The sequence below is a fragment of the Neoarius graeffei genome, chromosome 8 (genome assembly GCF_027579695.1).
Source record: "Neoarius graeffei isolate fNeoGra1 chromosome 8, fNeoGra1.pri, whole genome shotgun sequence".
NCBI lineage: Eukaryota > Metazoa > Chordata > Actinopteri > Siluriformes > Ariidae > Neoarius > Neoarius graeffei.
The window spans coordinates 93,318,336-93,344,769 of NC_083576.1; the positions used below are offsets into that span (position 1 = coordinate 93,318,336).

General features: G+C 41.7%; 1 protein-coding gene across 8 annotated transcripts in view; it reads right to left on the minus strand.

Annotated features, from left to right (window-relative positions):
* The window catches only part of chst6 (carbohydrate sulfotransferase 6), a 75,628-nt gene that overhangs the window by 4,638 nt on the left and 44,556 nt on the right, over positions 1-26,434 (minus strand). Inside the window, exons 1-4 of one of the 8 annotated variants that reach the window (XM_060928508.1) lie at positions 23,069-23,510; positions 22,816-22,857; positions 20,235-20,557; positions 8,064-8,127 (exon numbers count right to left, since the gene is read on the minus strand). Coding sequence is in view for 2 of the 8 variants with exons in the window: in XM_060928506.1 (XP_060784489.1) it covers positions 8,064-8,127; positions 11,105-11,121 (81 nt within the window). In the remaining 6 variants the exon portion in view is untranslated. Of the gene's footprint in view, positions 1-8,063; positions 8,128-10,891; positions 11,076-11,104; positions 11,630-20,234; positions 20,558-22,815; positions 22,858-23,068; positions 23,511-26,434 lie in introns of those variants that run through there. The other 7 variants (XM_060928507.1, XM_060928509.1, XM_060928511.1 and 4 more) reach the window with 7 other exon arrangements.

The following is a 26,434-nucleotide window of genomic DNA, read 5'->3' on the forward strand; positions in this document are numbered from 1 at the left end:
AGGACACTGTGGAGGTGAAGGTGTTAGATCTTGGGTGGGAGGAGTCAGTGTGGAAACAGTCTGTAGTGACGATGTGGATCTGTGACTTACTTTATTTTTACACTGATGGATTTGTAATGGAGTGTTTGCTCAAATATTACAGCGCCCCACGCTAATGGGTGTCAGGAACACGGAGGACTGACACTGTCCTGTACACGGTGTGTGGGTGTGTGTGTGTCAGCAGCTTTAGTGTTTGTTTACTCACATCAGTGTGATTCATCACCTGCTCATGATAAAACACTGAACATCAACATCTCAACAACAAATCGATTCGAGCTGTGTAATCCTTTATATCTGGAACTAGAAGATCTCTCGGTGCAGCTCATCTCTCCACCAAGCTACGTGTTCAGAGTCCCATCAAAATCTCATCAATTGTTCCTCGGCCCATGGCTCACCTTTCCTCAAAATTTCATCAAAATCCGTTCACTATTTGAGTTACGTTGAGAACAGAAACAAACCAAGGCGAAAAACGTAACATCCTCCAACACAGCTGGCGGCAGTAAACACACACACTCTGGGGTGTGCTGATAGAGGAAACTAATCCATGAGCAGCGTTACTATGATTGTTACGGATACCTGCAGGTGACTGGGATGAAAATAAAGTCCCTTGAAGACCACAGCAATCTGCCACCTAATCTGAGGAAATATCTATACTACTAAAGGCTATCTGTCCGTTCGCCTGGCTGTTCACCTGTGCAAATCGACACGGCTGGACGCACATACTCCATACTTTGCACATGGATTGGTGACACCCCAGAGGGGCCCCAAGACAACATTTTCGATTTTCCAAAACATGGGATTAGTGCTAATCCAACACACTGTTCCTTTCCCGTAGGCTACATGCTCACGCCAACACACTGCGCGCAGCCTCGGCAGGGTGGGGAATCCCCTCCCCCACTCACCTGGGAGTTTTGAATATACAGGACCTCGCAATCCTGGTGAGGAACTTTGCTGTGTGGTGCAACAGGAACCATCTGCAGCTCAACACCTCAAAGACCAAGGAGCTGGTCATTGACTTTGGGAGGTCCAGACCAAGGTCACGACCAGTTCTGATCGAGGGAGTCGAGGTGGAGGCTGTGGATTCCTACAAGTACCTCGGTCTGTGGCTGGACTGGACTTGCAACACCAACCACTTATACAGGAAGGGACAGAGCAGGCTGTACTTCCTGAGGAGGCTGCGGTCCTTTAACATCTGCAGGAAACTCCTGTGGATGTTCTATCAGTCTGTGGTCGCCAGTGTCCTGTTTTACACCGTGGTGTGCTGGGGGGGCAGCACATCCAAGGAGGACACATCCAGGCTGGACAAACTGATCAGGCGGGCCGGCACTGTGGTCGGCGTGAAGCTGGAGACTCTGGTGATGTTGGCAGAGAAGAGGACTATGGACAAACTACTGAACATCATGGACGACGCCAGTCACCCTCTGCACACCGTCATCAGCAACCAGAGGAGCCTGTTCAGTGACAGAATGCTCCTTCCCAAGTGCAGGACGAACAGACTCAAAAACTCCTTTGTCCCTCACGCCATCAGACTGTACAACTCCTCTCTGGGGGGGAGGAGGGGGAACAGGAGGACAGAGGACGGGAAGGAGCAGCAGCCTAGCCTGACAATAAGCAATACTGGACCTTGTGCAATATCTCTCCTACCGCCACCCCCTTCCCCATATCTTATTTTTTTTTTTATTTATATATATATATATATATATAAAAAATATGTGATTCCACGCTTATGGGTACTGATAAAAATTCACCTAAAACCATTTCTTTTTTTACCATCAGGTCACAAAACATGTAATCTTTAATGAATGATATGTTACAAGATAACTTTAATTTTCTGAGATGTAATAAAAACATATTTATATGCCAAAGTCAGAACGTAACAGAAGTGTTGTGGACATATATATTCTCAATTTTAACAATGTAGAATTACTTTTTGAAACATAGGAAGGTGATGTTTTAGCAAATATAATTAATAAACATGTGTAGTAGAATAAACATACACATTCTTTCAATAAGATTAACATGGTATATAGCTAGATTGTAATTAATTTGTAACAGACGCGAGATGGACAATTGTAACAGAAGTAATGTAACAGACATCATTTTGGAACTCATAGGCTTGACTTTGGCATATAAATGTTATTACATCTCAGAAAATTAAAGTTATCTTTTAATATATCATTCATTAAAAAGATTACACGTTTTGTGACCTGATGGTAAAAAAAGAAATGGTTTTAGGTGAATTTTTAAAAATAAGTTCATGTCCCCATTTCAGTACCCATAAGCGTGGAATCTCACACACACACACACACATTATATATATATATATATATATATATATATATATATATATATATATATATATATATATATATATATATATATATAAAATCTAGAAGTTTTTCTCCATTTCTTTTCTCTGTTTATCTGTAATGACGCTGCTGTAATCTTAATTTCCCTGAGGGAGCCCACCCAAAGGAATTAATAAAGTTTTATCTAATCTAATCAGCACACCTTATCGAGACTTCCACTAGGGCTGAGTCTACGTCACTGAGGAGACGCGGGGAGCGATTTGCATCATTTTGACAGAACACAATGAAAACACATCACGTGCGTCCACTCAACTCTCCACTGGGCCATTCAGAGGAAATCAGGTTCACAGGCAAGAACTACTAGCTCATTTTGAAAAACCACCAGCCAAGACGTTTTATCCATTTACAGTTACATTTAACAAGTTAGTTCCTGTTGTCACTTGTGTTATAGCAGCTATAAACATTTGTTCCCTTACCAGTGTCTTTTTATTCCCCCCCCAAAGTTGATAAATCTGGTCATTTTTTGAACGATTGTGCATGAAGGCCTTAAGGAGTCGGGGGATATTATGAGAAAAAACTCCAAGATTAAAAATTGTACATTTGACAATTTTGATATTTTAGGTCAAGGAGCCAGATCAATTTCACTTTGCAGGTTGGATCACCACCACCACCACAAATATACTTTGATTGCATTCAATTTTTTTAATCAATTGATCCCCAGCACAGCTTCCAAAGTGCCCTGGATGTTGATTTATCATATTGATTTTGTGACCATGGTGCAGGTTATGGTTCCTTCTGATGACTCATACAAACAACATCTGCATGGAAAAGTAGAACAGTAGAACCAGAACTCCTGCAGCACTTAAAACGTCCTGCAGGTCCTTTGTATCATTTGGTGGTGGTGTTTTTTTCTTGCTCTTCCACATCTTAACCTTTCTGAATGAAATTATGAGCTCCGATACGTTTTAAGCCTCTCTCTCCTTTACAGGCATCGATTAAATTCATGTTCAGATCTCATGGTTGTCGAGTGTTAGCACAAGGTTTAACGAGTTGGAGAATTTATTTGTTGACCTGAGAAATGAGTCCTGATGAGTTAATTAGGGTCTTAATTAGGTTCAGAGATATTACAGCCAAGGTTAAGGGTGTCAAAACTTTTGCATGCACACAATTGCTATTTAATTACGCTTTGTTATACATTGATCAGATTATAAAGTAACTGCATGTTAAATTTCACAGGAAAGTTTATTTTCTTTTTTTAAACAAGTAGTTCTCTGCAGATTTTCACTTCAAAAAAGCGTTGGTTCACAGGTGAAACTCACACATGGGGTTTTAGAGTTGGTGACTTTTACTCAGGTGAGGTCATAGATTTGTACTTGAGCACATGTGCAATTTCACACATTGATCACCTGTAAATAAAACAGAGACGCTGATCATGACATTGTACATCACCTTCCACTCGCCCTCATCACAACCACTGGGTTCAGAACTCACACCTGCTAATTATTCAGAGCCCTGAAGTGTAAATCTCACTGAACTAGCTGAAATGGAAATTTCACAAGCTGTGCGTGCATGCACGAGAGAGAGAGAGAGAGAGAGAGAGAGAGAGAGAGATGCTTGTACATGAATGTGATTTAATATCAAACAGAAGAGCGAATGTTCTTCAGATAAACCAGGACCTCAGTAGAGGACGAGGTTCAAGTGTCTGAGAGAAGCGTCTTTCTCTCGCTCTCTCTCTCACTCACACACACTCATTTTCCAGGAAGTGACATTTAGATCAAATAAATGTTATGGTGTAATAACAGCCAGTTAGAAATAAATGTGACAAAAACAGAAGGAGCTACTCTGGGTTAGCCCTCAGATTCTAGAGCTTGTGTATACAACACATATTGAGAGTACCTTAACATTCCATCTCCCTGCTTGGTTTGGACACTTAAGTTTATCTCATCTCATTATCTCTAGCTGCTTTATCCTGTTCTACAGGGTCGCAGGCAAGCTGGATCCTATCCCAGCTGACTACGGGTGAAAGGCGGGGTTCACCCTGGACAAGTCGCCAGGTCATCACAGGGCTGACACATAGACACAGACAACCATTCACACTCACATTCACACCTACGCTCAATTTAGAGTCACCAGTTAACCTAACCTGCATGTCTTTGGACTGTGGTGGAAACCGGAGCACCCGGAGGAAACCCACGCGGACACGGGGAGAACATGCAAACTCCACACAGAAAGGCCCTCGCCGGCCCCGGGGCTCGAACCCAGACCTTCTGTGAGGCGACAGCGCTAACCACTACACCACCCGACACTTAAGTTGTAAGTGCAAAATAAATTAAATAGGATTGTGTCAAATGGTAAGCAAAATAGTGGGAAAACCCCAAAAACATCTAGCTAACCTCTACACTGAAAGGCTGAGGAGGAAATCTACAAGAATAGTGGCGGACTGTTTCCATCCTTTTTTAAAGCCAATTTGAGCTTCTGAAGTCTGGGAGGCGCTATAGGGCCCCTCTGGCTAAAAGCGTATTTAAAAAATGTTTTATTCCAAATGCCATTAGCATTCTTAACTCAACAAAAGTGAGTGACCCACAGACACTGATAACTGCTATTTGTCTTTTTACTTTGTTTTATTCTATTTTGCACAACCCTCTGTGTTTGTTGTCTGTGTTGCTGTTTGTCAAGTTGTGTTGTTGAAATGAGTGTTTGCATGATGTGTGATGGTGAGCCAAAGATTATTGTCCACCTTGGTGGAAAATTAAGATTTATTCTATACCAGAATATATTTCTGTACTAAACTGCTGAAGAGAGACGTGCACATCTGTGTGTCTCTCCATTTATATACCCGTCTGTCCACCTCTATACACAGTACACACCTGTCTGTCCATCATCTCTCCATAAATTATTTCTCCCTTTCTCCTCCCCACTTTACTACACCTGAACCCCTGAGTGACCAGCTCTGTCTGTGCTCACGCGAGAGAGAGAGAGTCCACCCAGCATGATCGTCTCGCTCCATAAGTCAACCAATCAGAATCAGCAGTTCTCCCTGAGGGATGATGTCACCAACATCACAAGTTTGAGTTTTGTTACAATAATCTTCACAACTTGAAATAAATGCAAGTCCATGTGTATGTATATAGTGCACAAAGAGAGAACACACACACACACACACACACACACACCACTGTGAAAGTGTGTGCAGGCAAACAGCCGTTTCTCCCCCCAACTGATCGAGCTCACATTCCCCACATGGACAAAGAGCAAAGGCCAAACACACACGAAATTTATCTCTGAGGCAAACAGTAAAGGTGTACAGGTTCTATCATTTTCCATCTGGAGGAACCTGTAGAACCCATGTTCCTCTCTAGGATCCTCTGGGTCGGTCGGAGCGACCCGTCTCCGTCTCTCAGGTGCGCCACTCACCTGCACTTAGAGTGACCGAGCGTCCACACCATCTAACGCTCATAAGGAACGACCTGCAACCTACTGAGTACTGTGTTAAACAACTTAGATTAAACGATGTGTACAATAACGCTCCGGAGTATCTGAACTCTAACTCCCAGCTGTCTACAGAAATCATACTAGAAAGAGTTTTGGTTCATTTACTGTAAATCACATTGGTTCTTTTAGTGAAAATAGTTTCTGCCATACTGGGGTTAAGTTATGGAATGACCTACAGGTTTCTGTTAAAATGGTAAGGAGTAAAAGATAATTAAGAAAACTGTTAAAGAACATTTTATATCATAATTGTTAAACCACAACAGAGATGATTTTATGTATTATTAGTATTACTCATGTTCTCATCTTTCCAGTTACTGTGCATGTGATCAGACCGTTTTGGTCATTAATGTACTTTGTTAATGTGGCTTTGGCCGTTGTCTCTTCCTTTTTTCTTTTCAGAGGACCACAAGGGAAATACGTTTATTGCTTTTTTGTGTGTGTTATCCTCAGCAAAGTATTGCTTTTATGTATTTTTTATATACAGTGGTGCTTGAAAGTTTGTGAAACCTTTAGAACTTTCTATATTTCTGCATAAATATGACCGAAAACATCAGATTTTCACACAAGTCCTAAAAGTAGATAAAGAGAACCCAGTTAAACAAATGAGACAAAAACATTATACTTGGTCATTTATTTATTGAGGAAAATGATCCAATATTACATATCGGTGAGTGGCAAAAGTATGTGAACCTCTAGGATTAGCAGTTAATTTGAAGGTGAAATTAGAGTCAGGTGTTTTCAATCAATGGGATGACAATCAGGTGTGAGTGGGCACCCTGTTTTATTTAAAGAACAGGGATCTATCAAAGTCTGATCTTCACAACACATGTTTGTGGAAGTGTATCATGGCACGAACAAAGGAGATTTCTGAGGACCTCAGAAAAAGCGTTGTTGATGCTCATCATCCGTGTCTGCGTGGGTTTCCTCCGGGTGCTCCGGTTTCCCCAACAGTCCAAAGACATGCAGTTAGGTTGATGTGGGGCGGCCTTGGGCTGAGGTGGCCTTGAGCGAGGTACCAAACCCCTGACTGCTCCCTGGGCGCTCTGGTGTGTGTGTGTGTGTGTTCACTGCTTCAGATGGGTTAAATGCAAAGGATGAATTTCACTGTACTCGAAGTGTGCATGTGACGAATAAAGGTTTCTTCCTATTCTGAATTATACCAGCGAATTCTAAAGGAAAATGTCAGGACATCTGTCCATGAACTGAATCTCAAGAGAAGGTGGGTCATGCAGCAAGACAACGACCCTAAGCACACAAGTCGCTCTACCAAAGAATGGTTAAAGAAGAATAAAGTTAATGTTTTGGAATGGCCAAGTCAAAGTCCTGACCTTAATCCAATGGAAATGTTGTGGAAGGACCTGAAGCGAGCAGTTCATGTGAGGAAACCCACCAACATCCCAGAGTTGAAGCTGTTCTGTACGGAGGAACGGGCTAAAATTCCTCCAAGCCGGTGTGCAGGACTGATCAACAGTTACCGCAAACGTTTAGTTGCAGTTATTGCTGCACAAGGGGGTCACACCAGATACTGAAAGCAAAGGTTCACATACTTTTGCCACTCACAGATATGTAATATTGGATCATTTTTCTCAATAAATAAATGACCAAGTATAATATTTTTGTCTCATTTGTTTAACTGGGTTCTCTTTATCTACTTTTAGGACTTGTGTGAAAATCTGATGATGTTTTAGGTCATATTTATGCAGAAATATAGAAAATTCTAAAGGGTTCACAAACTTTCAAGCACCACTGTATATGTACTTTTATTGGCAAATAAATCAAATAAAAAAAACTCATTTAAGAAAGAATGAAAGGTGTGTGTGACAGTTGATACAGTGATCTCTGTAAAGAGAAATACGTTTATGGAACAATCTGTGTTTACACGCATAAAACATTCCACTTTTTTAAATCTTATTCAGAAAGAGACAATATTCCTACTAAACTGTTTACATGGATAATGAATATTAATATTTCACTAACATTCCCGTTTACACGCAGCCATGTGAACTCCGATTGTCCCACCACTTTGTGTCCAACGCTCAGAGTGGACCAGGAGGTCGCATGTCGTAAACCACTGTAAAACCCCAGTTTTCTGAATGTGTCATGTACACGTCCAGAGCACGCTCCTAAAACACGAATATCATCGGCACATCCTACAGGTCTTAAATCGGAAAACGTCAAGCTTGGAATATCCAAACGGAATACACTTTTTTTTTATAAGGATACCTTCAGATTAGTCACTCCTCTCCTCGGTTTCTCTTCACTGTCCTCTAAGCCAGTGCTTCTCAGCCTGCAGGGGTCATGAGATGGTAGAGAGAGAGAGAGAGAGAGAGAGAGAGAGAGAGAGAGAGAGAGAGAGTGTGAGTGAAAGAAACACCATTTTAGACTAGAAACTTTAACTACATTCTGCTGCCATAATTATATTGAGAGTGTGATATCCAGACTGTGCCTGCACTTGAGTGTTGATCGGACACGCATGCACGCACTTTTGCACTCTGCACAGCACATGCTTATATTATCTGATAAGCATACGTTGCAATGATGTTTTGTTTCAAAGATTGTTTTAACCAAGATGAATTATAAAACTAAAAACATTATAAACCGGAGTCTGTACTGCAGTAGCATCTTATTCAGTTTGCCGTTGCATTTAGGAGGGACTTAAACAACCTGTCCTCCTCATCTACACATGCAGGATTGCACATGTCTAAAACCAGTTTTGCTAGATACTAGCTATTGCAAACCACTACTCACAGATAGCTGACCAAAATTCCTCAAGAACAAAAGGTGCCTCAAGAAGGGTCACTTGAAACGACACTGGCACCATGAACTGTGAAACCGAGACTCCAACAGGGCCCTGGGCTCACAACAAGATCCGGAAATATCAGCCAGACTTCCTGGAACATGGTTTTACACACAGAAAGAAACCTAACACAGATAACCCACAGTGTGTGATCTGTTCAGAATCACTTGCCAGGCCTCAACGTTAACTTTTGACACCTTAAATGGCTTCAAAAACGTTTTGCCCCCCTTGAATTTCCTTTTGCTCTAAAATGTTGTGGTATTTCAGCAAGTTTTCAAGTACATGGTTCAAGGCAATACTGATATGTTTTCTAGGAGTATAACTGAGTTTAGACAAAAGTATGTTTTTTAAAGAACATTTATTTTTAAAGACATTTATTTCTGCAACAGAAGACAAGCCCTGAAAACATGAAACAGAACTCTATCACAAGATCATTAAACAACCTGTCGTCCTGAGCTACACATGCATCGTCAACGAAATTGATAAGATATACTTATCTATGGGATAATTCACTATGCAAATTTTATTTACTGTAGAGGGTGTGGTTTACTATTTGAGACACAAAAGCAAGTCTTTCCAGTCACAATGTTTTTACTACTAGCTTTTATTATTACAGGGCAGTTATAGTTACTATAGTTACAACTGGAACTATAGTGCTGATTCTGTTAGTGTTTGTAATTACTGTTCCATCCACTATTAGATAAAATTTAAATAAAATCTTACAACATTGTTGGAAGTCTAGAGCAAGATATTTTGTTATTTTACAAATAACACTTCAGATATTGTTTTAACAATAATAAACATCGTTAGTTTTTTGTTTCTTTTTTATCAGACATCTAGTTTTTGGGTTTGTTTACCTGACATGTTTCGACGTACGACTGTCGTCTTCCTCAGAGTGTCACCGGATGTTATTGGTGACGCATCTTTTATCAACTGATGATTCCGAAGGCGTGGCCTTCCTGTCTGGATTCTACTGTCAGTAGAAGGCGTGACCGACCTGTCAATCCAGACAGGAAGGCCACGCCTTCGGAATCATCAGCTGATAAAAGATGCATCACCAATAACATCCGGTGACACTGAGGAAGACGACAGTCGTACGTCGAAACATGTCAGGTAAACAAACCTAAAAACTAGATGTCTGATAAAAAAGAAACAAAAAACTAACTATATTTAATATAAGACATAATGAATGTAATCGAAAGATTAAGAATAAGTTACGGAGACGAAAGCATCAAGGAGTTTCGCCGCATAGAGACTGACACGGAAACGGGCACGCTACAGGAACCACCTGAGATTCAATCTGCGCTGCCGGGATGAGGAAGTCGTACCGGCCAGCCTGAACATCAAGAACCCAATTCCAACCAGAAACGCGGAAAAGATGATCAGGAAAGTGCGGATGACTCTGGTAAAAGAACGGATACGGTGCACAACGGACAAACTAAATATCAACAGCGAACTACATAGGGAGATGGAAACTTTCAAACGCCGGTTTCCCCAAAACAAGGAAATGGAATTAGCATTACACGGACACTTGGCAGACATACACGAACAGGAATTCACCAAGACAAAAACCCAACAAATACGAAAACTGGACAGACTCATCGCACAGAAAAAGAAGGCAGAACCGGAGCACGCACACATCAACGACAAATGGATTCATAATATATCAAGGTACAAACTCTCACAAGCAGAACGCAGTATATTAGCAAAAGGACTCAACTACGCTGTCACACCGAACAATATACCTCACGATGAATTCATTCTGGCAACTGAATTAGCATGTGAGAAAATACAGGATCAGGGACAAAAAGCAGCACTAAGAAACGCAATAGCTGGTATATTGAAAACGGCCAAACCACCACCCAGTAACATCACCAAACAGGAAGCCAAAGCCATGAGAACATTAGCTAAAAATAAAGATATCACAATCCTCCCAGCAGATAAAGGCAGAACAACAGTGATTATGCACACTGATGAATATGAACACAAAATGATGGAATTACTCAGTGACAACGCATTTGAAATATTAAAAAAAAGACCCAACAGAAGACAAGAAAAAGAAACTTAAAGCACTACTCAAACCACTACTCGATGAAAATAAAATAGATAAGCAGGCATACAATCATTTAGCACCCACAGCCAACGTCATCCCCAGGATTTACGGTACACCAAAAATACACAAACCAGGAACACCATTACGCCCCATAGTAGACAGCATTGGTTCAGTCACATACAACTTATCAAAAGCACTCACCGAAATAATTAAACCATTACTAGGACTCACAGACCAACACTGCAAAAACTCAAAACAACTGGCAGAAGAACTAAAACATCAAAATGCAGCAAGACGAAGTTTTCATATCACACGACGTCATATCTCTGTTCACCAGAACACCCACGGAAGCCACCATACAGATAGTACAAGAAAAATTAAAAAACAGACAGGATGCTCAAGAAACGCACAAACCTCACTGTACAAGACATCACTCAGCTCCTTCAATTCATCGCCACATCCACATACTTTCAGTTCAGGAATACAATTTACAGACAGAAGGAAGGTTTTGCCATGGGAGACCCACTATCAGCCATCATGTGCGGCTTTTTCATGGAAGATCTGGAACAGATAGCACTCACTACAATACCAGCAGAATACAGACCAACACTCTGGAAACGTTACATGGATGACATATTAGAAAAAGTAAAGAGGGGACACACTCAACAACTCGCCGACCATCTCAACACCATAGACAATACCGGCAATATAAAATTCACACATGAAGAAACGGAGCAGTCAATAGCATTTTTGGATTTAAAAATACATCACACAGAAGATGGGGACATCAAAATAAAAGTACACAGAAAACCCCCCCACACACACACCGACCAATATTTAAACTGGACTTCCGAACACCCCATAATGTACAAAATATCAGTAGTCAGAACATTACATGAATGCACAGCAATAATTACAGATCCACAGGACAAAGAACAGGAGGAACAACATATACAACACGCACTGAAGGCATGTCAATATCCACAATGGGCAATATCCAAAGGGGCGGAACAGGTTAAGAACAACAAAACACAGAAGAAAGAGAAAAAACAAACTAACAAACAAGAACACAGGGGAGTAGTTACATTACCATACATCAGGGGAATAACGGAACGCATTCAAAGAGTAATGAGGAAACACAACATTAACACACCTGTCAAACCACACACAACACTCCGTCAGATCCTGGTTCATCCCAAAGACAGTATACATCCGTACAACAGATGCAACACCATATATGAGATTCCATGCCAATTATGCAATAAAACTTACATCGGGGAGACAGGAAGGAGTTTCAACACAAGAAAAAAAATGAACATAAGAAAGAGTGTGAAAAGGAGACAGCTACAAGACAAACCCGAACAATAAAAAAAAGGCACAACAGGAAAATAAGCCAGCCATAACAGATCATTGCAAAAGGGAAAATCATATTATGGACTGGGGGAATGCCAGAGTCATCCGCACAGAAGATAATAAACATCAGCGCTGGATCAGGGAGGCCATAGAGATCCGTAAGCGAAGCCCGAGGACCATCAACCGAGATGAGGGAGCATACATGCTCTCCCATACCTGGAGTGCCATCTTGCAGGGGACGAACTGACAGTAGAAGGCGTGACCGACCTGTCAATCCAGACAGGAAGGCCACGCCTTCAGAATCATCAGCTGATAAAAGATGCGTCACCAATAACATCCAGTGACACTCTGAGGAAGACAACAGTCGTACGTGGAAACATGTCAGGTAAACAAACCCAAAAACTAGATGTCTGATAAAAAAAAAGAAACAAAAAACTAACTATTTAATATAAGACATAATGAACGTAATTGAAAGAATAATAAACATCAGTGTATAAGTGACGGTGCAGATAGCTGTGCAACTACATGTCCTTGGGGATGCTTAGACATGGAGGGGTGGGAATAAGATCTAGCCCACAGTTCAGGTAGGAGGGGTAATTTACAGTTTACTGTACCGCTCGCTGGAACTATTTCACTTGTGCCAAACTCATCTCATTATCTCTAGCCGCTTTATCCTTCTACAGGGTCGCAGGCGAGCTGGAGCCTATCCCAGCTGACTACGGGCGAAAGGCGGGGTACACCCTGGACAAGTCGCCAGGTCATCACAGGGCTGACACATAGACACAGACAACCATTCACACTCACATTCACACCTACGCTCAATTTAGAGTCACCAGTTAACCTAACCTGCATGTCTTTGGACTGTGGGGGAAACCGGAGCACCCGGAGGAAACCCACGCGGACACGGGGAGAACATGCAAACTCCACACAGAAAGGCCCTCGCCGGCCACGGGACTCGAACCCGGACCTTCTTGCTGTGAGGCGACAGCGCTAACCACTACACCACCGTGCCGCCCACCTTGTGCCAAACTACTTTTCCAAATGTGTAGAATGTGTCCACGCACTCCCTGTGTACTCGGCACCTGTCGTTTCTGTGATGGCGACTCAGGAGTCTCCCTTGATTTACGGTATTTTCCAAGTTTGTTCTACTCAGGAAAGATTACACGGATGGTTAAGAGATAAAGGATTACTGGGGGACTTTTATGGTGATGTTTGTAGCAAGTTTGGAGCAAAAAGTTTGCGTCTAATCAATCAAATACAGAAGTTACCCAGAAGGACGGCCGAGTGTGGTGCCTGCCATCACAAAGTGTCAATTCGTGAAGGAAGCTGGTTCTCACCTGGATATTGTGCAGATTGTAAAGCTTACATATTGGGTATACCACTGTTCAGAACAATTTGTTCAAAGGGAACTAAGGATTGTCTCCAACTCATCTTAAAATCAAGGGAGACTCCTGAGCCGCCATCACAGAAACGACAGGCGTTCAGCACACAGCCAGCAGTCCCCAGTCTCCTGAATTTTTTGATTAGATATATAAAAGGTAGGTCGCGTTACACTAAGTGAATTAACTTGGGCTTTATCGAGTGAGTTGTTCAAATCGAGGGAATGTCTGCGCATGAATACAAAGAGAAGTGGTTCATATACCGCGTGACATTTCTGAATGCGCGGTACAGTAAAGTGTAAAATTACCCAGTACGGGTCCTTTGAGAGTAAATGCTTTGGCTTTCACAGCATTCTGTTCCCAAAAGCTGATGTTGGGGGAAAAAAGTCTTTACACAAAAGTTTGTTTTTGTTTTTAAAAGCTGTTCTTCCATTTTGGGCCTCTTCAGGAAAAAGAAGCTTTATTCCAATGTGTAGCTAATGCTAGGTCACAAATCTGCACCGTCACTCCAGTTGTTTTGAGGAATTTTGTACAGATTATAACCGCTAATAAACTATAATTTCCATGTATATCTATCCTGCGCTTCTTTCTGACTAAGATTACCCAAGTAATCCAGTAGTCGAGCTTTTTTAGCTGTAGTTTTCTTCAGACAACAGCAACAGATGCCAGACATCTTCACTTGGCTTCAGTATGTGAATAAAGTTTGCCTGTCCCCCAGGTGTAGGGTAGTGACGGTTGCTAAGGTAAATGTGACGTCAGTGCAAGGGGTCTATAATGTGGACGTCCTGAAGTCTCATCTCATCTCATTATCTGTAGCCGCTTTATCCTGTTCTACAGGGTCGCAGGCGAGCTGGAGCCTATCCCAGCTGACTACGGGTGAAAGGCGGGGTTCACCCTGGACAAGTCGCCAGGTCATCACAGGGCTGACACATAGACACAGACAACCATTCACACTCACATTCACACCTACGCTCAATTTAGAGTCACCAGTTAACCTAACCTGCATGTCTTTGGACTGTGGGGGAAACCGGAGCACCCGGAGGAAACCCACGCGGACACGGGGAGAACATGCAAACTCCACACAGAAAGGCCCTCGCCGGCCACGGGGCTCGAACCCGGACCTTCTTGCTGTGAGGCGACAGTGCTAACCACTACACCACCATGCCGCCCCGTCCTGAAGTCAACCCGGGAAAATAGAGAGGGCTCCAGCGACCACTCCGTGATGAAAAGCACAAATGCACACTGGCTCACTTCAGGCGCATGTCAGAATTGCTGTTACAAATCGGGAGGAAAAAAACAAAACAGCAATCATGGGAGGCGAGGATGCTGGGTAATACATCTTTTTTTCCTTTTTTTTGCGTAACGTACTCCCTCGGAAATAATTTTTGTGCTTAAAGAAGCCGACCATAGGACAGACAATTTTATTGATCCTTTGGGCGGGTTCCCTCAGGGAAATTAAAAAGGTGTTCAGGTGTGTGAACGAGCCTAACTTACTAAAATAATTCCGCTCGAACATCTTGGTTGGGAAAATCAGGCAATGCCTGGCACTGAGGCTTGCTTGCACACGAAAGCTTAAAACCAGCCAAACGTAAGTGACATTTAGAAACAAACAGCACTCGCACCAACAAACCCTCAGAGGTGTCCCCCCCCCAACTCAAGGACAGAACTATGGAACCAAAGGACAGTAGTAATGTGTGTGTGCGCGCGAGTGTGTGTGTGTGTGTTACAGTCACTGCTCAGACCCTGGCAGTTTCATATATAAAAATGGTACATCTGGTGACTCAATCTAAAAAGCCCCACACCATCACGCAGAACCTCGTCCGCCCAGGAGCTACAGTACAGCAACACCGAGAGCATCACACGGTGAGGAAATGGCTCACATACTCAAGACTATTCTGCTGTCAAATGATGCAATGGAGCGGTGTACTAATGCAGGGTTCGTGCAGGATTTTTGTGAAGGGCAATTCCATGTAAATGTCAACCTCACCATGCAAAAATAAAGCAACATGTAATGCATCAAAACCACTCCCAGAGATATCACCTAGGCCTGTATTTTACAGATGTGAATAAGTTGAACCAATTTGTAACCAACCTAATATGTCACTGTCAGTCTTTCTTTCTTATAATGTAAAACCCAAGCTAAAATCAACTTTGATCATGTACAATTCTATATTATTGCCACAAGCCACAGAAATGTATGCTAAAATCCACAAAACAGCAAAACAATAGCCATCCTAAATATTATTTAAGAACTTTGATAGTTTTAGCTGATATTTAGAGAGTTTTTCAAAGGGTTATGGTGGTTAAATTGCTGATTTTCTAAACATATGCCATGTCTATTTCAGACATTCAAGGACATTTCAAGGAGTAAAGGACCAAAATCAAAATTTTCAAGGACCACATCACGATGGGTACAATCAGGATAATGAACCAGGCTTTCGTCTAAACGGGGGAACAGGGGCGCTGCGCCCTCTTACTCTCGGCGTGCGCCCCCTTACCGACTCCGTGAAAACATCCCAGCAACACTACGTGACAATGTGTCTGATCATCAAATACGTTATAATTGCTCCAAAAATATTCCAATCATAGTAGATACACCGCCAGATGGTGCAAAAACAATCCGAATTGGCGTTTTCCAGACTGAGGCACCATGTTGTTTAGTTGTTTACTTGTTGCGGCTGCTCTCGCGAGATTTGACATGGGTTACATGCAAGGTCAGCTGACTTGTAGAGCGAGATTTCTCGAGACTGAATGACCTTTCACCCACCGGCGCGGGAGCTTTTGACAGAAGTAGTTCCCGAGTTGTTTTTGTTGACACTTGGGTATTTAAAGATGCCATCCCGCGGCACGAAGCGGAAGAAAGCCAAAGACTGTCCGGGGCAGAAGAGGATTACTTTTCTTTTTCAATGTTGACAGACAATTTGTTACAATTTCCCTCTCAGATAGCCTCAGAATGTCCCATTGGAGCATTTTTCAAAGGCTTTGCATGGTGGGGGGGACAACCGGCACCATCTCCCCCCCCCGCTTCGCTCCCTCGCCGTGGTGAGCGCCCTCATACTAAATTTTTCTAGAAAAAACCCTGATGAACATTTGATTGAACTTTTGAATGAGGAAAACTGGTGTTTTGGGTTGCAAAAACCTTTCCAAAATACTCCACAACCAGTTTCACAACCATGATATCGACATAGTTTGTGTTTATATTTAGTATTCTTTGCTTTTTGAGGTGTCTAGTTTTGGAGTTTACAATCGTTAAAGTAGCTCATGGTTCGAAGCTTGGTAGCCGAGCCTTTTGTTTCGTTTGTTATTAGAAAAAAGCGTGGCCTTTGCACGGGTGTTACATTTTATTCGTTTCTTATTTTCGTTTGTTATATTTTAAAACAGATTTTGAAAACAATCGTTTGAAACACTGTCACTGATATAATTGAAATCTGTTACATTTCAACAACAAATTTAAACATAGAAAACTTTCTAAAAAACTGTATACGGCAGAATTTGTTTGCAACAAACTGCCTCTATATTATAGCAATGTAACCATCGCGGCTAAGCGATTTGGTTCACTCAAAATTAAAAACGTTAACGCTTGAGCTGCTTCTTTAGCCCCTCAATTTTGTCAATTAGCTCATTAGCCTCGAGTTCCATATCCTTTATTGTCCTCTTGAAGCTGTTAGCTTTCGTGACATGCACCATCTTGCGTTCTTGTTCTGCTAGTTCCATCAGCTTGTCAACACACTCAGTTGAGATGAATCTTCTAGTATACGTCTCCTTGTTTGCATTGCGAAAATGTCATCACGGACATCCTTGTTCATGCGCTCTTTCTCCCTCTCCTTGTGCACACCTGCACGCCCAACAGGAGAATTCAATATGGCGCCAAAGAACCAAAGCGCATGTGCGAAAACACAGGAAGCCCAGAGTGTTCATTTTAAATGACAATCGTATCATTTTTCTATATTGATTTCGCTTCATTTCTCTAATTTTTCCTTTTTAATTATTACACCTAAATACACAGGAAGAATAAAAAAGTATTTTTTTCAAGGAGTGTTTACGATTTTTCAAGGAATTTTTCCTATTTTCAAGGAGTTTCAAGTGCTCTTGAAATGAGTTTTTAAATTCCAGCACTTTTCAAGGAGTTCAAGGACCTGCACGAGCCCTGTACTGACACAGCAAGCAACATTAAAACCCAGCTCACAGACAGAGCAAACAATGAAAGATTTTCCAGTTTTCAACATGCTTCAGGAATGTGATCGTGTACATCTCGCCATTGTTCTTTTTTTTTTTAGGACTAAAGCACACAATCACTGACAGTGCAGTTATGTAAATACATTTAAAAAACATGTCAGAATGGAATTTTTCTTCTGTCTGTGGACAAAAAGTGCAGGGGGCAGTGGTGGTGGTGGGCGGAGTATGGGGAGGGATCATGACCACCAACATGATTATTCTGGAGGGGTCACGACTCCAAAACTTTGAGAACCACCTGCTCTCTTTAAATCCAAACCAAAAACAATCAATTCCTAAAATATAGATCTCTCATGCCTTCTATCATAGGGCCTTCAAATGGGCTCGTGATCACCAGAAGAGTTCGTATAAACAGCGCCCTCTTGTGGTATTCACAAGTTCAGAAGCAGAAATTTTCTGAAAGCTCCGAGTCACAAGACCTGACAGGTTTGCTGATGTTTTCACAAAGCGCAGAGGCCATGGAACTACATTTTTCAGTGGATTACAAGTTGATAAGTTCATGTCATTTCAGTCATCTAAAAGTTTCTTCGTAATTTGATAACATCTATTGAAAAATGATGTTCCAAACAGCCTCATCTTTTCATTACGCCTTTGCGTTGCTTACATTATGTTACCTGCGCGTTAGCTTGCTAAATTTTTAACGTTAGCCCGAATAAGGAGTCTTTGGATGGCCATGTTGCACTTGACGCTACCACTGCCCAGCAACAGTGTTCTCACAATGACACCACATGAACGCTATGCGCTTCACGTACACATGTTCCTGATTCATCTGAAGGTGTTACACAGAACACACATCTCTGAACGTCCAGGTTTTCTGAGACAGACCCAGAAACAAAAGATGTCAACACAAAAGTTCTTTGTTTTTTCATCTCTGCCCCAAACTTCCACAACATCTAGATTTACCTTTTATGTTAAATAGGACTGTGATACGGCTATAATATACATGATGATAGAAAAATGTGCATTGTTTCATATTGTGCTATTGTTTATTTAATGCTTTTTACAGTAATGTTTTTCTTCATGTAAACAGTGTGGTTGGGATGCGAACGCCACTGTTGTTCCGAAGCCCTCGTTAGCACAGACCTGGTTATTAGCTGCAGATTAAAGGTCAACTTCCCCCTCCCAAGCTGAATTACAGGTAAACACATTGTTTATTAATTCCTGAAATTAAATTAAATTATCATTAAGACCAGGATGTGTGTGCAGTTAAGGCTCTCGTTATTAGTATTATTATTTTTGGATCAAAATGTTTTTGGAACTAGGTGTGTTCCCGCCCCCAATGTGGGATGGTTAACGCTAACAATTTTACCACCATATCAACAACAACTTTATGGAAATATGCACCGATACCAGGTTTATACTTTAATTCTAATCATTTTACTCTTTTCTGATGATTGCGCCAATCTGAAAATGCTATATTCCTGAAATTAAATAATTTTTATTAAATTTGATATTTGAATGTACAGGAAGTGTGTAATATTGTGATATGTATCGCTATCTGGATATGAAACGCCTGACAGTATATCAGGACAGGAGATTTTAACAGCCCTCTGCCTGTTGATTGCTATTTTTTCAGATCTCAAGTAACACAATTTTCCCTGAACACGACAGAAACAGATGAGCTTTCACATCCATGGGAGCCAAACACAAAACGTTTAAACTAGACATCTACTGGGAGTCCACGTGTTTCCCAGTGGATAAAAGACCTGATGACTTCTTAAAAATGCATGGTATGAGACAACAGAATTTTATTACTGTGTGCGCCCTCAGGTCTTTTGGTTCTTTTCTATTCCGACATTTACATCTTGGGGGTGTTTTTTTTTACATTAAAAAAAGTGAGCTGTATCAGTGTTTATGCTGTATCTCTGCAACAAAAATAAATCTTTAAAAAAATTTTCTGGAAGGAGTCTCCAGTGTCAGCGTTTCGTAACAGTCAGAGATAAAATTAAAACTTCTCCGATATCTTCAGGACAGAGGAGGGAGTTTCTTTGTGGTTCAAATTGCTTTTTGTTGTTTCTATAAGTCAATGGCAGGGTGGTTACAGTAACCTGACTATCACACCAACGTTCCAGTGTGTGTGTGTGTTGGGGGGGGGGGGGGGGGGGTTCCAGGTCTGTCTAGTATAAATGATAAAAGTTATCATAAAACACAGTGTGAAAATAAAAATACTGCATGTAAAATAAAGTGAATTTGATTGTGTTAAACAAACTAACATTTCTGTATTAATATTTGACCGTGACTGTTTGGTGAAATTAAAATTAAGAACACAGACGTAAGAAACACATCGTCTCTCTCCAGACATCATTTACAGTGTGTAGTGAAATAACCTTAAATTTTATACAAAATTTTCTCCATTAAAGACAAATAATTTCAAAAGTTAAACAGTTGTAGGTATCATGCCGCCATCTTGGTCCAAGAACTACAACTACCAGCCAACTTCTGCGTTGACTATGTCATGCATGGGCGGGACCACACGCATCACATTCCTCAGGTTTCACATAAGAGACTTGGAAAACTTCATTTTTCTTTGTCTCTAAGTTCTGATCCCGAACGGAACAGACCTAAGAAGAGACACTCACCATCAGACGTCTGAACCGTGCGTTTCCTCCTTTATCTAACTCTGATTAAGTTAGATTTCAGAAACACGCGATCATCAACTCAAGCGAGTTATTAACCAGCTCGCAAGGATCACTTGTCTTTTAACGCGTACACGGCTGTGAGCAAAAGGCAGTTTTCTAAAGAGCTCTTCTCTTTTCTTTCTTTTAAATCCGTGCACGGTGTTGAACAAAGACTTTGTCTTATCAACTGCGAAGCTTCTCCAAAGAACCTCTCCAAGCTCCAGTGAACATCTGATTCGTCAGACACTCTCCCTCACCGAAGCGCAACCTTAAGCCTCGAATTCCTGCAGACAAAGGCGAGACTTTTTGCAGTAAGAAAAGGCACTGGGAAATATTAGTCTTAGTAATTAATTCACTAAGCCCATGTTTACATTAGACCGTATCAGCGGATCATCAGATTAACGTTTTTAAAACGATTAGTGTGCACACAGCAACACCAATACACGATTCGCGTGCACACAGCAACACCAATACACGGATACGCTCGGCTCCGCAGGCATCCTGCGCTCCAAATCACTCCGCCCTGAACAGCGAGTGCCCTCTGGAGGGTGCGCACTCTGGCCCTGCGCAGCTCACAGAGCACGCGAGTGAAGTGCACAAACTGTGATTCGGGACTGAGCCGCTGTGTGTGATCCCAGCGCAGGTCACTTACCACTTGCAAGTGGAAGGATGGCAAGCCTAAAGACAATCATAACTACACAATGGGCAGTATTTGCATCAGTATTTGCAGTATTTTCATACTTTTATACTCTTTAATGAAAGGTGATACAAGGCGGAAGTCCGCGCCATTTTTCAGCAGTCGCGTCACATGACCAACACCAGCGAATCAGGAAGGTGGATGTCACAGTGACATTGTCCAATGAGACGCCAGCTAGAGCTCAGCACAGCGTATCCGCGTATTCTCAATGTTTACACAGAACCGGACCAGATACGATCTGGGTTGAATACGTGGACGCTGGCGGATTCCTGTTTCCTGGCGTTTCCAGGCGGTTTAATGTAAACGGACAGTGCATCCGCGAAGAAAACGAGACAGATACGGTCTAATGTAAACGTAGCCCAAGTGTGAAGTTAGAGTCAGGAATAAAAGTGTGCACACTGTGTATTATTGATTTTCTATTATTTGGTACTATTGATTTTAATTTGGTTAATCAATAAGTCTTGCACTTTCTCTCTCTCTCCTAACATTCTGATTTCATCCAACTCATATTGTGACCTCATTAAGATTCCAGAATGTTTTGTCTCTAAAAAGGGCCTTTGCATGCTTAGGAAGAGCCCCTCCTCCTTCCCCTTTGTTCCAAGAGGTCCTGTATCTCAGATTAGAATTAAATAAGTTCTAAGTTTAATTCAAACTTGATAGCAATTCTCCTGTTTACATTTAAAGCCATATAAACTACAGATGACTGTTTGAATGTATTTTAACCATTAATTTCTGGTTTTTGACACACAGTTTACTAGGCCTGAAGAAAGCACATGGTGTAGCTAGCCTTTCTTTGTCTAGTTAGCATACCTAGCTAATCACTGGGCTATACACACACGTGCTCATTAAACTTTGAGGATCCCCTCCTCCAAGATTGCAGATAAGACACCCTGGTCCGCCCTGGCACGGATGGATACACACACATCAAGATTGCAGATAACATAGCTCACAAGTTAAAACTGCTTACACACACACACACACACACACACAGAGACCTACTCTGTTATAAAGATTTCATTCTGTTGCCATTCATTCATTAAATTCTTACTTTCCTTTTATTGATTTCCCTTTTTATCTTTTTAATAATAAACTCTATTATTGAAAGTGTGTCATTGCCTGTTTCCAATACCTCTGAAGTCGCACACATCGTCAAAGAATTCTTAAGGTGTATGAATAATTAATTAGATGCAATTTGGTAAGTGATAAACTTTGAATTATCAAATTTTAAACGATTCTTCAATTGATTCACTAAATGATTCACTGATTTGATTCACTGAATGATTCACTTCAACCAATTCAAATGAGACTGATTCTATGGTATGATTCAATTCAAATGAGTCAAATTAAACGATTCAATAGGATTGATTCATTTTAACTATTAACCTTCAAATTTAATGAGACTGATTTCATTTAATTATTAAAGATTGATCATTTGATACCAATCTACATATCCATAATCATTAATTACACCTACACAGTGAAAACACAGAGTGCGTGCACGCGCGCGCGCGCACACAACCTCACTTCCCACCAAGGCACACAAGCTTGTGTTCGACAATTAACATAATAATCATAATAAATTTTAGCAACAAAAACGGAAGCAAAGAACGTGTGTGTACACACACTACTGAGGACAAAACGTCCCCACAAAGATAGTATAATCTGACTATTTCGACCTTGTAGGCACTGTTGGATGGTCCACAAAAAAATTGTTGCTTTTTTTCTTTAACTTAAATTTAATTAAATGAATAAATAAAGCCAAAAAGTTTCCTTTTCATGACTAAGTTTAGGTTCAGCATTAATTAATTAAGTCAGTGGAAAGTCCTCACAAGGACAGAGACAAACCTGCGTGAGGGGTTTTGTTTTGTTGCTTCTGTTTTCAGTTCCCTGGAACACACACACACACACACACACACACATTACACACTGTACACACACAAAAAGGTTTCCATAGCTCACATTACACACACACTGTGCGGTCTCCAGCCCGCGGTCAGCAAAAATGTCGCAAAACTCCCCCTTTAAGTGTTTCACATCATCACACTGCCGGAAGCGGCGACATCAATCCAATTAAAACAGAAGATGAAAGGAGTCTTACCGCGAGAACGGAGAACTGCGCGCGCAAGACCAGCGCTCCCCGACCCGAGTCCGCTCAGAGACAGAGAGCGCGCGCACTGGAGAGAGTGTGTGTGTGTGTGAGAGAGTGCGCGCTGGAGAGTGTGTGTGTGTGAGAGTGCGCGCTGGAGAGTGTGTGTGTGTGTGTGTGTGTGAGAGAGTGAGTGCGCGCGCTGGAGAGTGTGTGTTTGTGTGTGAGAGAGTGAGTGCGCGCGCTGGAGAGTGTGTGTGTGTGTGAGAGTGCGCGCTGGAGAGTGTGTGTGTGTGTGTGTGTGAGAGAGTGAGTGCATGCGCTGGAGAGAGTGTGTGTGTCTGAGTGAGTGCGCGCGCTGGAGAGTGTGTGTGTGTGAGTGAGAGTGAGTGCGCGCGCTGGAGAGTGTGTGTGTGAGAGAGAGAGAGAGTGCGCGCGCTGGAGAGAGTGTGTGTGAGACTGCGCGCGCTGGAGAGAGTGTGTGTGTATAAGGCACACTTTGTGCACTAAGTGGATTTGAGGCGTGGCCATTAACGCAGTGACGGTGAGGGGCGGGGATTTGGAGCTGGGTCGCGCGCGCGCACACTAACGGTGATGAGGAGGGTGGAACGTAATTAACTCATAAACAGCACGTGCTGGGAAGGAAAACTCCAAGCTCCAGGAAGTGAGAACTCTGAGAGCAGCAGTGTGAGAGAGCTGGAGATCTGAGATCCTGAAGGTTCACCAAGCAGCAGCACATCTTCACCTGGAGAAGGAGGTCCCAGCTCACTGCACTGACTACTGATCCAATCCCACATGGCCCTGCTCATCACCCAGTCCAACCAGAATATTTACAACTAGATATATATGGACACAAGTGTTTTACTGGGAGATACACCGCTCATATTTTTCATACGAGCTCCATCCGGGACATGGAGGAACAAACTTAAATAATATTGTCTGGCTTTTTTCCGTGGTCTATCAGATATATTCCATTCAGCGAGCATGATACTGAACGAGTCGAAGGCAAGTAGCTGAATGGAATATATCTGATAGACCATGAAAAAAGCCAGCCGATATTATTATTAGGATGCAGTGCTGCAGCACAGCAACCTATGGGCTCCCCTAGGGGAGCCCATAGGTTGCAGTGCAAAGCACTGCAACTATTGTTCTTCTACGTGTTTCTTCTTCTTCTTATATTAGGATGCAGTGCTGCAGCACAGCAACCTATGGGCTCCCCTAGGGGAGCCCATAGGTTGCAGTGCAAAGCACTGCAACTATTGTTCTTCTACGTATTTTTTTTTTCTTCTTCTTCTTCTTATTCGTCCAAAAAAACCCCATTCATTTCTATGGAATTAATTGAAAAAAAAGCACTTTTTCAACGTTTTTCAAACGTCCGCTGCTCTGGCATGCTTTCACCTAGAGACGTGATTCAAACTCTAAAACGTAGGAAAACTTCTCCTCTGTGGATCTGGCATTCAACTTTTCTGCTAGGTTCTACACTTTCGGATCAGTCCCAGCTCAAACGCCATGTGGGTTCTGGGAGAAAATCCGGCTTTTGAATGGGTGTCTATTGCGTTACACACCAGTGGACCTCGTTAAGCTCAGAGTGGAGAGAGGTTAAAAAAAAAGGTCAAACTTTCTCGCTTAAACTGTGTTTTCAGCCACAAATTTCACTCTACAGACATGATTTTCTCAAAAGTAGTAGGAAAACTTGTCCTGATTCATACAATGTGTCTACCTAAACGATAGGATTTACGGTTTTTGAATGACAAGCGTCAAACTCAGGACAGGGCAGCTGACAGGCTTCATTGAAACCCATTGTAAACGTGAGAGAAAAGTCACTCGTTTTTAAATCGCTCTAGTGTCGTTATTTTAAAGAGTACAAACAAAAAAATACATAATTTTATTCAGGAGACCCTTCTAGCGCTCACTGTGAAAGAATTTTGTGAATAGCTGCTTCCGTTGTTGAGTTATTTGTCATTGTTCGAGGTCTGGTCCGTAGTAAAACACAGCACAATATTCAAGACCTTGTGTGTCTTAGCTCATTGACACACATTATAAACGTGAGTGAAAAGTCACTCGTTTTTAAATCGCTCTAGTGTCGTTATTTTAAAGAGTACAAACAAAAAAATACATCATTTTATTCAGGAGACCCTTCTAGCGCTCAGTGTGAAAGAATTTTGTGAATAGCTGCTTCCGTTGTCGAGTTATTTGTCATTGTTCAAGGCCTGGTCCTTCATAAAAAAAACAGTAGAAAACTCCAGCCCTTGTGTGTCTTAGCCTCACCTTAGCCGCCCACTTTATTAGGAACACTTCTGTTCGTACATACAAACTACAAACACTCTTCTTAGAGTTTAGAGTTTATTTTATTTTTAAAAGGGACAGTGCACAAATTAAACATTATCCTTGTGGTAAGGACAGATGTCTGTCCCAGGTTATAGCAGTACATGCTAATTTCCGCCTGTAGTCACTTTGGTTATACTCTTGAATAGCTCTTCTTCATGACGGCTGCTGTCTCAAGCACACACACAATCATTGCATTGAAACATCATTGCGGGTCACACATTCATGGCCAGCAAACATGCGTGACCGAATTGCTTCGCGCACTGCATCCTCTCACAATTTCCCCCGGGGAATTGTCCGGTCTAGTTATTATTCCTACGCAATTTTTGATTTCAAATAACTCAATAACCGTACGTAGCACACAGACAAACAATACATCAAAACGTGCGGCTCGATCGGACTCGCTATGCTATTACTTTTCTCTACAGATTACGATTTTTTCGCGACGTAGTCGCGAAAAAATCGTCGAAAAAAACCCCATTCATTTCTATGGAATTAATTGAAAAAAAGCACTTTTTCAACGTTTTTCAAACGTCCACTGCTCTGGCATGCTTTAAACTAGAGACGTGATTCAAACTCTAAAACGTAGGAAAACTTCTCCTCTGTGGATCTGGCATTCAACTTTCCTGCTAGGTTCTACACTTTCGGATCAGTCCCGGCTCAACCGCCATGTGGGTTCTGGGAGAAAATCCGGCTTTTGAATGGGTGTCTATTGCGTTACACACCAGTGAAGCTCGTTAACTTGGAGTGGAGAGAGGTTGAAAATAAAGCTCAAACTTTCTCGCTTAAACTGTGTTTTCAGCCACAAATTTCACTCTACAGACATGATTTTCACAAAAGTAGTAGTAAAACTTGTCCTGATTCACACAATGTGTCTACCTCAATGATAGGATTTACAGTTTTTGAATGACAAGCGTCAAACTGAGGACAGGGCAGCTGACAGGCCTCATTGACACCCATTATAAATGTGAGAGAAAAGTCACTCGTTTTTAAATCGCTCTAGTGTCGTTATTTTTAACACTACAGACAAAAAATACATAATTTTATTCAGGA